The sequence below is a fragment of the Pimephales promelas genome, chromosome 15 (assembly GCF_988280905.1).
Source record: "Pimephales promelas chromosome 15, fPimPro1.hap1.1, whole genome shotgun sequence".
Lineage (NCBI taxonomy): Eukaryota > Metazoa > Chordata > Actinopteri > Cypriniformes > Leuciscidae > Pimephales > Pimephales promelas.
In genome coordinates this window covers 13,031,664-13,044,405 of record NC_142783.1, presented here as the reverse complement: position 1 = coordinate 13,044,405, position 12,742 = coordinate 13,031,664, and the positions used below count along the sequence as shown (strand labels likewise).

The following is a 12,742-nucleotide window of genomic DNA, read 5'->3' as shown; positions in this document are numbered from 1 at the left end:
ATCCTGGAATGTGGACGTGGAGAGGAGAGCACATATGGACTGGTTGAAAACAAGCCTACTTATAATAATACCCACCAAAGAGCTTGTCACAACGGTGTATGTTTAAAGCGGCTGTCTGTCTCTCAATCTGTCCGTATGTAAGTGTGCCGGTGAGTCTCATATATTGTAAGGCAAAATGAGGAGAAGACATGGGCTTTGTGGATAGGGAACTGTGTTGGCACTTGTGCTATTCAATTCTGCTCTGTAAACCGTCTTCAATTTTCAAAATTTTATAATAGTGTTTATTTGTGATAGTTTTAGCATTTAATAGTTTTTGAGGGCAAAGTGTACCACCAAAATTAGTCGCACCACTTTACCACAAAAAACATATAAAAATGACCCCGTTCAAAAGTTTATGTACCCTTGATTCTTAATACTGTGTGCTGTTTGTTACCTGGATGATCCACTTCTGTTTTTATGTTTTGTGATGGTTGTTCTTGAGTCCTTTGTTTGTCCTGAGCAGTTAAACTGCCTAATATTTTTCCGAAAAATCTTTCGGGTCCTGCAATTTTTTCAGTTTTCTTGCATCTTTTGCATATTTGAACCCCTTTCCAGCTGTTACTATGACTTTGAGATCAATCTTTTCTCACTGAGGACAGTTGAAGGACTCAAACACAACTATTAAAGAAGGTACAAACATTCACTGATCCTCCAGAAGGAAACACAAAACATTAAGAGCCGGGGGTGACAACTTTTAAACAGGATGATGTCGTCTACATTTTTCTTATTTTGTTTAAATAAAGAAAATAATCATTTAGTACTGCCCTTCGGAAGCAACAGAAGATACTAGATGTTTTCCGGAAGACAAATTAAGTACAATTTACCCTTATTTTAATTTAAACATCAAATTTAAAAAGTTTTCATCCCCTGGCTATATATATTTTATTTTATTTTTTTGCATTAAAGGAGTAGTTCACTTTTAAAACAACTTTTGCTGATAATTTACTCACCCCCATGTAATCCAAGATGTCCATGTCATTCTTTCTTCAGTCGAAAAGAAATTAAGGAAATTAATATATTAATTATATTTTGTAAAAAAAGAAAAGAAATTAAGGGTTTGATGAAAACATTCCAGGATTTTTCTCCATATAATGGACTTCAATGGGAACCAAACGGTTCAAGGTCCAAAAGACAGTTTCAGTGCAAACTGCAAACTATTCAAAGGGCTTTAAACGATTCCAGACAACGAATAAGGGTCTTATCAAGCGAAACGGTCGCTCATTTAAAAAAAAAACAAATAACAAAGTTAAAGTTTTATAAGCTCAAATGCTCGCCTTGCTCTGTGACTCTCCTGTTCAAACTCGTTTATCAAAGTGAACAAATCTTTTTTTCATCTCATTTGGTTCATTCAACGAACGAAATGAACGAGCTGACTCGGGAAAACATTTTGATGAACGAGTTCGAACAGGAGAGTCACAGAGCAAGGCAAGCATTTGAGCTTATAAAACTTAAACTTTGTTATTTTTTTTTTTAAATGGCCGATTGTTTCGCTTGATAAGACCCTTATTCGTTGTCTGGAATCGTTTAAATCCCTTTGAACATTTTGCAGTTTGCACTGAAAGTGTCTTTTGGACCTTGAACCGTTTGGTTCCCATCGAAGTCCATTATATGAAGAAAAATCCTGGAATGTTTTCATCAAAAACCTTAATTTCTTTTCGACTGAAGAAAGAATGACATGGACATCTTAGATGACACGGGGGTGAGGAAATTATCAGCAAAAGTTGTTTTAAAAGTGAACTACTCCTTTAACATGCAATTATACTTGCAGTGCTATTAGCGGGAAAATGCATAATTTAACATTTTAAAAAGTAACTTAAAAATAGTTAATTGATTTATTATTATTTGTTTCATTTGTGCTAAATATGTTTGACATATAATTAAAACATTTACTTTGATGTACAAAAAAATTAAATAATAATAAAACCCCCCAAAAAATTTTGGCATCTCTCAAACACAAGCAGTGTTTTGTAATGTGCATTTTCCTAATATATGAATGCTGTTGAGTTACTCAAGTGGCTGAAACTATTTCTCTTTCCACTGTATGAACGTTCCACAGCACACATATTTTTCTTCATAAAAGAAAGTGATTTTATATTTGAAATATACCACAAATGAGTCTGTCCCTCCAGGGATCACAGACACAAACTGAGAGTAATATCAGCAAGTGTGTGCTGAGGTTCTCACAGTAAATATAGTCATAACCGAGAATGTAGATTTATACCCTGCAGAGATTTCACCTCTCATAGAACAGGCAACTGCTTTTCACACGATTCTTGAGCCAACTTTAATGCAAATATTATTTAAACAAAGTTACAATCATTTTGTGCACCAGCGTTTGCACTTTAAATGATTTTGTCAATAAAATGACCCCTACTCCTCGCAAAACGACTAATTGTAGACCATAAGATTGAACGAATGTAATATCTAACCAGTTGTTTGGAATGTAAATATAATAGTACAATGCAAAGAGGGAATTTCGGAGAAACATCAGAGATGCGTTTGATCCTACTCTACAGAAACAAAACAGTGAAAGTGACTTGGTATGATCACCAGTAGTTAATTTGACACAGTTTTGGCTTGTTTGGTTAACGCAAAAGTAACCAGGTGTAAAAGCAAGCCTCTTAGCTGGTCTAATCACCTGGGTAAATTGTGATTTAATGCATTCTCTCTCTCTCTCTCTTTCCCAGTGCAAGCGTCTGGAACAAGAGCTTATTCGTGTGAAAGAGCCATGCCATAATTCTGCAAACAGCACCCGACACCTGGCCGTCCAAAACAATCGGGAACGAGCGAGCAAGGTAAAGCGCACACACACACACACACACCTCCCACGTGGGAAGAAGCCTCTGGAAATGAATGTCACGAGCTCTCGGGTTAGCCCACGCTAGCTTTCACAGAATGCACACGCTTGCCATAACGCACCAGGGGTGTTTGCCAACAACACCATCCTCGGATCCGACCTTCAGTCCCCCGTACGCGCACACGGTCGCCCCTGGACCCTTTATCAGCCCGTCATTACACTCTCCACTGTATCATTCATTAACTTCTATTTGCTCTCTCCTGCTCTTGTTTTCCAGCGATTTGCTGCGATAGACTGGCGGCCGCGGGTGTCTGTTTGACAGGGTTTTAGGATGACACAGGCTGGTCAGTGCGCTGCGATGCCTCGCTGCGGGTCTGTCAGGGAGACGCAGGGCAAACACGGGCCTATTTGATTTGCTGTATTTATCTGATGCAGCCTGAGCCCTTGAGTTTAATGCAGAGTGCTGTAAAAAGGCCGTCATTAGATAGAGCTATGTAAACATGCACTGAGAGAGAGACTTGGGCGAGTTTCAGCAGGGGGGCTTGAACCTGTACCTGACTCCACACTGACTCAACCTGCGTCTTAGCTGGATATATTCACACACTAACTGCATTTGTTGCAATCATCCTCTTGACCTCATCACCCAATGGGCTGCAGGTGTCAGAGGGGAGGTTGAGCTTGTGTTATTATTAGCGTTCATGGTTAAATTGTTTTATTCGTCACATATCAGTGCAATGGTAGTGAAATAGTGTACCGCTCTAAGGTTTATGATGGTCGACTAGTCAACTAATTGTCCAACAACTGACATTTGAATGTATGCACCTCACTAGTTCAAACATCAGTTGTTAGACATAAATTGTCTAATATACAATTTTGATAAAGGGGTAAAGGGATAAAGGGAGGGGGTAAAACCCCCTCTCAGAATTTGTTTTAAATATTTATTTTAAACATTATTCTTATAAAACTTTAATCTACATAATTAAATAATTAAATAAATAATCAATAATATATATATATATATATATATATATATATATATATATATATATTACATTTAAAGAAGTAGTTCACTTTTTAAAATACTTTTGCTGATAATTTACTCGCCCCCATGTCATCCAAGATGTCCACGTCTTTCTTTCTTCAGTCGAAAAAAAATTAAAGTTTTTGATGAAAACATTTCAGGATTTTCTTCATATAATGGACTTCAATGGGAACCAAACGGTTCAAGGTCCAAATGAGAGTTTCAGTGCAAACTGCAAACTGTTCAAGGGGTTTTAAACGATTCCAGATGATGAATAAGGGTCTTATCAAGCGAAACGATCGCTCATTTAAAAAAATAAATAAAAAAGTTTAAGTTTTATAAGCACAAATGCTCGCCTTGCTCTGTTCGTGACTCTCCTGTTCAAACTCGTTCATCAAAATGAGCAAAAAAATTTTCGAGTCATGACTCAAAGGGTCCTTGATAAGACCCTTATTCATTGTCTGGTGTCTTTTAAAGTCCTTTGAAGCTGCACTGAAACTGTCTTTTAGACCTTGAACCATTTGGTTCCCTTTGAAGTCCATTATGGCAAAAATCCTGGAATGTTTTCATCAAAAACCTTCATTTCTTTTCGAATGAAGAAAGAAAGACAGAGTAAATTATCAGCAAAAGTTTTTTTTTTTTAAAAAGTGAACTACTCCTTAAATCTTTTATTATTAATTACTTAATTTATTCCTAAAGATAAATGTTAAATTACATGTTTGGTCCTTTTTTATGTGTTTAATTCATCCCTGATATTTAAAAAGTGGTTTAAAGATATTTATTCAGGCTTTTTCTAGGCGTGTAATCACTTTGATGGTGTAGCCATATGATGAACATTTGCTGTCGGATTCACAGAAACAAACCAATGGTGAGGGTCAAAACTGGTGACGATGGTACTGGATTGTTTGTATTTAGATGTGATGATGTGGATTGTGGTGTGAAAATGCTCTGATTCGTCTGTGCCACATGGCGACGATTACCGGTAGATAAAAAATAATGATTATTTATAATCTGGTAAAAAGTCCAGTCTGTCTCCAAGCAATTTTACTTAAGATTTCCCTCCCAAAAAAAAAAAAATATATATTTCACATTTAAGACGGTTCGGCTGATGGCTTATTAAGAAATATATTAAATTTTGTTATTAATGTAGCACTTGGTTTTTCTATAAATCCCCTTAATTATAGATTGACTCCTGGGATTATAGAGCGGGGTTTTTTAATTTAAAACGAAATGGGAACAGCTGTCGTAAAATTAGTCAACAGTGCCAGGAACATATCCACAAAACAATTTAAAAATGAACAGGACTTCCACTTATCGATTGACATTTTACTTTAAAGAAAGCCAGAGAAAATCTTCAGGGTGAAAAAAAGAGTTGAGTTTAAGATGACTTCCGTCTGAAATCTTTATATTTAGCTTTTAGCTCACACTAACTTTCAGGGATTTCATTTGGATGATTAATTTCTAGGTTTTTAATCGACACACTCTTTAGAGAATGTTAACCGCTGTTCTGGAAGATAATGACGAACGATAGGCCGGTTGTTTTTCTTTTTCTTTTCAATTAAGATGTAAATTAGGGGCGTATTTAGCGTTTGTTGTCATTTCATCATCATATTTCACCAGAACAGCAAAGCACCTGCAAAGTGTTTTTTTGGCTCGTGACTTTTGTCAGTTGATTGCACCCGCGGCTATTCCTTGTCTTATCTCTTCAGTCTCATTTTCACCTCAGCACATGTAAAAGAACCTGCTCAACAACCACAAGAGCTGTATTGTTGGTCAGGCTTTGCTATCTTTGTGGTCACCAATTGCCTGCAGTAAAAAAAAAAAAAAAAAAGCGCCTACAAAACAGCCCCCATAACAAAAACAGACTAAATAATGTTTAATTAAAAATCTAATACAGCCAGAAGGTGTATATAAGGATGTGTGTGTGTTTACAAGTTATTTGAGCTCATTTGATTATGATTCCAGCACCGTTTAACACATAACTTAAATCATATAACACAGTCTGTCAATTCAATCTGGGCCTTTGTTCAAGAAAAATGTGTTAACGGGAAATCTGGACTATAACGAAGTGAAATGTGTGTGAAAGCAGGTTAATTTTGTTCTAATTTCATTAGGAACAAAGGCAAAACCTTTTTGGGAATGACCTGACGGGAAACAAGGTGCATTTAAGGGACAAAGACTGTTTAATCTTTTAGTTAGTCTGTAATATTTCAAATGAGCTTACATTTAAAATAATAGAGATGCGACGTGTAAGTGTGTTTGTCGGCTGGTTTTAGTTTCCCTCTAAATGCTGAGTGGGGGATGTGGACAGGCTCGCGGGGGCCGTTGTGGAGAGCTCTGCCCTCGCTCTGAACCACCTGTGTTTGCTCTGCAGCTTTTCTCTTCTGCATTGACAGCAGTGAAGGGATCTCACACGCCTGCTCCTGCCCCCATCACTCTCTTGGCCTTCATCGTTCTGTCCAGACCTCACCTTTAACTTCTTCTGTGGCGCCCTTACTGATCTGATTTTTACGTATTTTTCGACCTAAAGAATGTGTGAACAGCATGAATTTGTTTGGGGTTATGATGATTGAAATCGCGAAAAGACCTTAAACCATTACTTAAAGGGAAGTTCACTTTGAAATTAATTTTTGTTTTAGCTTACCTCAAGGGCATTCAAGATGTAGGTGTCTTTGTTTCCACAGTATTTAAAATTTTGATATTTTTAGGTCAAACCGTTCTTGTCTGTCAGTCATATAATGGAGGTCTATGGTCACCACCTCAAAGAGCATGCAAAGAGAAGTCCAAATTAAACAGGATTTAATGACTCGCAAATGTAAGTACACATTGATGGCCTAAGACACGAAACGAGCGGTTTGTGTGAGAAAATGAACATGTATTTTTTTCTGCTTTTTAAATAAGATTATTAATTTAAATAATTTTAAGACTTATAGGGCCCCCAAGGAAGTTTACAGAGACCCCGGTCCCCTGGTTGAGAACCTCTGAATTAAATGGACTACCTTTATGATTTAATTATGGTGCTTTTTCGACTTTGAGAGTCCATGTTGACTATTTCGTCCTATGGACATTCTTCAAAATGATTCCTTTTGTCTTCCACATGACAAGAGAATGAGTAAATCGCTCTGTTTTAAGTAGGAGCCATGGCCTAACAGCACACAAAGCTGTAGACACATTGAGCTTTGGTGCTCATGCATCAAAATCTGGCCTGCATCATGTCCTGGTTCTGTTTTACCTCTTATAAATGATGGTGGTTCTTCATAAAGATCTCTTTCTGAGCTCAATATGTTCTGAGCTGAATATATAATGTAATGGTCCAGTTCATATTTGTGTTACAATGTGTTAAGGTGTTTAATCTTTTATATCAGTTAGACTAAGTATTAGTTGTTTGCTTAACAGTTTAGCAGATACTTTTATGGATTTATTAGAAGCTGGTCAGAAAAGTGCATTCTAGAGATGTGAGCGTAATCTGAAAGCAAATATAGAGTATTTTTAACACAAGGATTCCCAAGGAAGTGTCTGTCTTTTAAAAGAGTACTTATTACGGAAAGAATATGCTTTAAAAAAATATATCTTAGTGTAAACTGCATGTAATGTTTTAAAATATATTGTAGTTTGTACTTTATTTAATTAAATTCACTGAACTTTTTTGACCCATAATTACTATTATCGTCGTGTGAAATATGGTTAAAGGCGTATTCATTGTAAACTGAAATATACTTTGATTTATATTGAACTTAGTTCATTTAAAATACAGTTAAGGCCCATTCACACCAAGGACGATAACTATAGTTATAATGATAAAGTTATAGTTCTAAATACTAAAGAATAGCAGTGTCCACACCAACTATAACGATAATGGCACAGATAAATGATATTGTTAGAATCACTTTCAGAACAATTTTGTTCTAGCTAATGAACGATAAAAACGATGATCTGAGCCAATGAGAATCCATCCTGCTTTCAAAGAGCCCAAGATTTTAAAGTAGAAGATGACAAAACTCAGCGCGCACTTAGAATAAACAGAACTATGTCGTCCGCTGCGTGGTGTGGACGTTAATATAGTTATTTTTATGGTTATTGTTGTTCTTGGTGTGAACAGGCCTTTATTATTAAGTTATCAAACTGTTATAATTACTTAAGTACTTTAATGTGCTTATAAATATCCAAAAGTATATGATACAGCTTTCATTATTCTGGTCAATCATGTTTGAATAAGGAAAGCGATATCTTTGTCATAGTATCCTTTCAATGGTTAAAGTTGCATGTGCTGCACTTTATTTGTACCGTTTTGTTTTAATGGTTTATTTTTATTCATCCATTTACCTTTTTAAGAATTTAAAATATAATTAAGATATTGTTTGATAAGTGTGATCTCTGATTGTAGTGCAAAAAAACTAGTGCTTGAATTTGTTTGAACCAACCCTGTTATAATCAGTGTTGGGCATGTTACTTAAAAAAAGTAATTAGATATAGTTACTAGTTTCTTCCCACAAATAGTAACTGAGTTAGTATCTGAGTTAAATCATTATAAAAGTAACTAATTACCAGGGAAAGTAACTATTGCGTTACTTAAAAAAAAAAAAAAAAGTTAAAATAGGCCTATGTCAAATAACTTGGATGCACCCAATATTAAATATATTAAATGAATGAAACGGACACTATTGAATAAATTAGTATTATAAAACATTGTACACTAATCTACACTGTCGTAATGTTGCTGTGGGACATTGTGAGAGACACCAATAAAAGTATAAAATATTATCATTACTATAGTAGAACAACAATAAAACATAATTTTAGGATTAGGTTTAGAACTTTTAATATTTATTATTGCACATACAACAACTGGCCAACAAATAAGTCTAAAAATAAATTATGCTTAAATGTACCAAAAATGAATAAATAATAATAATAAAAATATACATACACTCTTTGTAGTGAAAATTCAAATGATAAACAGTTTAACAAGAAGTGCTCCCAGAAGTGCTATATTTATTTGTATACCCATGTAAATTAATTAAAACGTTGCAGATGATACCAATAGGCTACAGAGATTATTCTAATGCTGAAATTTGTCATTTATTTAAAAAACAAACTATATAATGCTCGGACACACTCGGCCTCTTTGGCGCAGTCGACGGCGGCGTTCACTTCGCTTTAGTCCAGTCCGGCGCCTCATAAACACACACACACACACACACACCAGAGAAAAAACTTTGCAGGTCCTATGGCGGAGAGAGAGCTACTCGGATGGAAACCGCTTCAGTGAGCTCAATTAGGCTATAGTAACGCCGCATTTTATTGTCATTAACGCTAACAGGAACGGCGTTGTAACGAGGGAAACAGTAATTCGTTTGATTACTCGTAACTGAGAAAGATAACGCCGTTTATTTATAATGCCGTTATTCCCATCGCTGGTTATAATTTATTATTTCAATAGAGCAACAAAAGCGTTTGGTGACCTCTGACACGATACGGGCCGTGCTGCTTTAAATGAGCTTCAGTCAGCGACGGAGCGGACTGTGACACCGCTGATAACCTCCATCACATCCTCCTCTCCCCACTGGGTCAGAAAGGCCACGACCAGCCCACCTCTGCCCCACCAAACGCTCGCTCATAAAGGTCAAGGCTGCGACCCTCCTTTGCAGGGCTTAATCTCTACAGGTTAACACGTTACTCTGGGAACCTAATTTGGATAATATTGTAATGAATGCTGATAAAATACATAAGATTAAAAGAATTGCGCTTTGAAGTCGAGCTCCCCTCCCTGTTGGAGAAAAGTACATATTGACTTTAGAGGTTTGAGGCTTTTTGATGTTCTCTTTGACTTTCGAGACCTGCACTCCAGTAATTAGAATGATTGGGGAACCGGCGGATGCTGCATGTGCTTATGGGTAAAAGTGTTTCAGGGATTTAAATGCACCGGTGTTCGAGTCATAAGCCTGTTTCCGTTGCAGTCTGGTGTCAGGAATGTTCGCAGGCTTATCTATAGCATGCAAATGTTGTATTTGCCTATGTGTCTTTAGTCTGCAGTTGAAGATTTTTTTTATCGCAGACCGCATCATAGGCGTATATAACGGTGCGCTGCGCTCACGTTGCCGTGAAGCATTGCAGGTTGAAGAAAAGAAACTCCCCAATCCAATGCATCTTGATAAGAGACTGCTCGATGTCAGGCGGGTGCCTCATAGAAGCCGAATGCGTTTTGCAGACAATGCATCCAGTAAGATGAAACCTTTAAAGCGTTATCGCAGTTTACGATGCACCCCGAAGATAAGGCACGGACCGCATTCCTGTGTTTCTGAAGAAAACTTGAAGTTTCAAGCCTATCAACGACACACCTCAATTTGACAAACCCCAGGTCATAGCAAAAGTTAGTAAAGAGCGCTTGTGATAACTCCCAAGTCTGAGTTGAAGGAATAGTTCATATCCAAATATTGTCATTGTTTACCCGCCGGCATGTCATTCCTAACCCGTATGCTTTTCTTTATTCTTCATTCTCTTTGATGAATGTGCTCTATATTTCAGGTTTTCTGAAGTAATAAAGTAACTTTTAATGAAGAACAGGCCATAATTTACCTTAAAATGTCACCCCTTCACCAGGATTATTTTGCCCCCTCAGTCAAGATGAATGTGAAAATAGATTTTAATGATGAAATAGAATTAGAAAAATCACAATTACTGAATATAGGCTTTCTGGCATTAATATTAGGCTGCTATAGCAACTGTTTCAGTCATTTTACACATTAACCTACACACTTTCCTTGCCATAAAGAATGCAGCAGTATATTTTTATGTTTAGAGGGCTTATTGTATAGTTATTGTATAGTCACTGTATAGTTATTGTTTGTCAGCGGTTGCAGACTGTTCTGAAACGGGTTGAAACAGCGGTTGCAGACTGTTCTGTGATTTATAGTAAAGCATATTTCATTACTATTGTTGGTGGTATCATGGTACTGTAACTTGTCTGTATTCATCGTAAAACTGCATTTAAAGGGATAGTTCATTTTGAAATTAATTTTTGGTATGTTGTAGCTTACCTAAAGGGCATCCAAGGTTTCTTTGTTTTCACAGTATTTACAATTTTGTTATTTTTAGGTCAAACCGTTCTTGTCTGTCAGTCATATAATGGAGGTCTATGGTCACCACCTCATAGAGCAGTGGTTCTCAAAGTGGGGTCCGCGGACCCCTGGTGGTCCGCGAGCTAAAGCGCAGGGGGTCCGCGAAATAATTTACAAGCTAACGTTTTTTTTCCATGCTATGAGTCATGTTTTCTTTATCATCTAAAAACATGCTGTTTATTCCTAAGTAACTTATATAAAGCATTTAACATAAAACAATACAAAGTAGACACTTAAAGTTTTCTTTGTAATAAAAAGATAATCTATGTCTTTGCGTCAAGTAGACTATTCGCTGCTGTTGATTTTGCGGGACGTGCGCCAGAAAGGAGACAGAGAGACGGCATGAACCCGCATCCAGTTCTTTTCTGTATTTTTAAAAGGCATGACATTTTGTAGTCATTTATAATGTAGCCTATACACAAATAAAAAAATGCACTTTACCGTTTCGGATGATGCACTCTTGTCTTATCTATGACCATAAATAAGAGTATTCCTGTTTCCACTGCTGAGGAAAAATTCCCATGTAATTGCGCGCCGGCGTCTCGCGTGCGCGCACAATAGTCAGTTCTAGCACTGCTACTGTAGATTTGACATTAGAAGTCTGATCATTATCAAAATAAAAGTGCATAGTGACAGGGCCGTACCCACAACTGAGGTTGCAAGGATGCACATCGCGATGATACTGACCTTCTCGTCTGAGGTGCTTCAGCAGACTAACAACGATAGCTCGTCAATGTCAAAATGTTTGAGTCGGAGTGAACTCAAAGTTCAGCGCACGACGTTTCAGTCAACGGTCATAAAGTGCGAGATAAGATGTAGGCCTTAATTAACATAAACTAAACAGCTGTTTTAGATAAAAGTTTAAAAAAACGACTGAAACAATCAGTTTGCAAAGTATTAATCATGCTCAACTTTAACAAAGGAAAAAGCATGTCAATAGAAACATACTGTGCCCATGAGATTAACATTATGGATTCATATATTTAACATATACTGTATGTTTTTTTTAGCTAATTACAGTAGCTCAAATTAACAACGCACGCACCTATTAAACATAATGCCATTATCATTGTATTTATAGGCTTATGGGCTTTATTTGTGTGCAGAATAGGCCTAATTATTGAAACATTTCTCTTTTAAGGCCATTCCTGATTGGAATATGTGATTGTGTTTCGTGACATCTTGACAAAAAAAAATAAAAAATGTATGCCACTGACTGACATGCTTCTACTAAATCTATAGTTATCCAATTGTGGGGCCTTAAAACACCTTAAAATGCACATGTGTAGATCAAGAACATCAAAAATTCCTAAGTGAGGGATCCTAAGTGATTCCTAGCAAGATCACTTTCGTTACCTCAGTAGGCTATTTAGAAATTCCTGCATAGTACCCTGGGTGGAGACCATTCATTTTGTGCAAAAATATTTCATTTGCCGCTCACACATTAACTTTGTGCTCAATAACTGTTATAAATATGAGGGGGGTCCTTGGAATTTTTTTTTCCCCTGAAAGGGGTCCCTGGCACCAAAATGTTTGAGAACCCCTGTCATAGAGCATGCACAGAGAAGTCCAAATTAAACATGATTTAATGACTGGTAAATGTAAGTACACATTGATGGCCTAAGACACGAAACGAGCGTTTTGTGTGAGAAAACGAACAGTATTTGTATATCGTTTTTACCTCTTGTCTTGCCGGAAAGTGCCGGAAGTGATATCACGCACGTGTACGTCACTCATTGTTTACACAGAGATTTCAAAGCGTTACCT

General features: G+C 36.7%; 1 protein-coding gene across 3 annotated transcripts in view; it reads left to right on the top strand.

Annotated features, from left to right (window-relative positions):
- The window catches only part of mipol1 (mirror-image polydactyly 1), a 97,519-nt gene that overhangs the window by 59,960 nt on the left and 24,817 nt on the right, over positions 1 to 12,742 (top strand). For all 3 annotated transcript variants that reach the window (XM_089120173.1, XM_089120172.1, XM_039673780.2), the window contains one exon: positions 2,727 to 2,834. In XM_089120173.1, the coding sequence (XP_088976299.1) occupies positions 2,727 to 2,834 (108 nt within the window). The remainder of the gene's footprint in view (positions 1 to 2,726; positions 2,835 to 12,742) is intronic.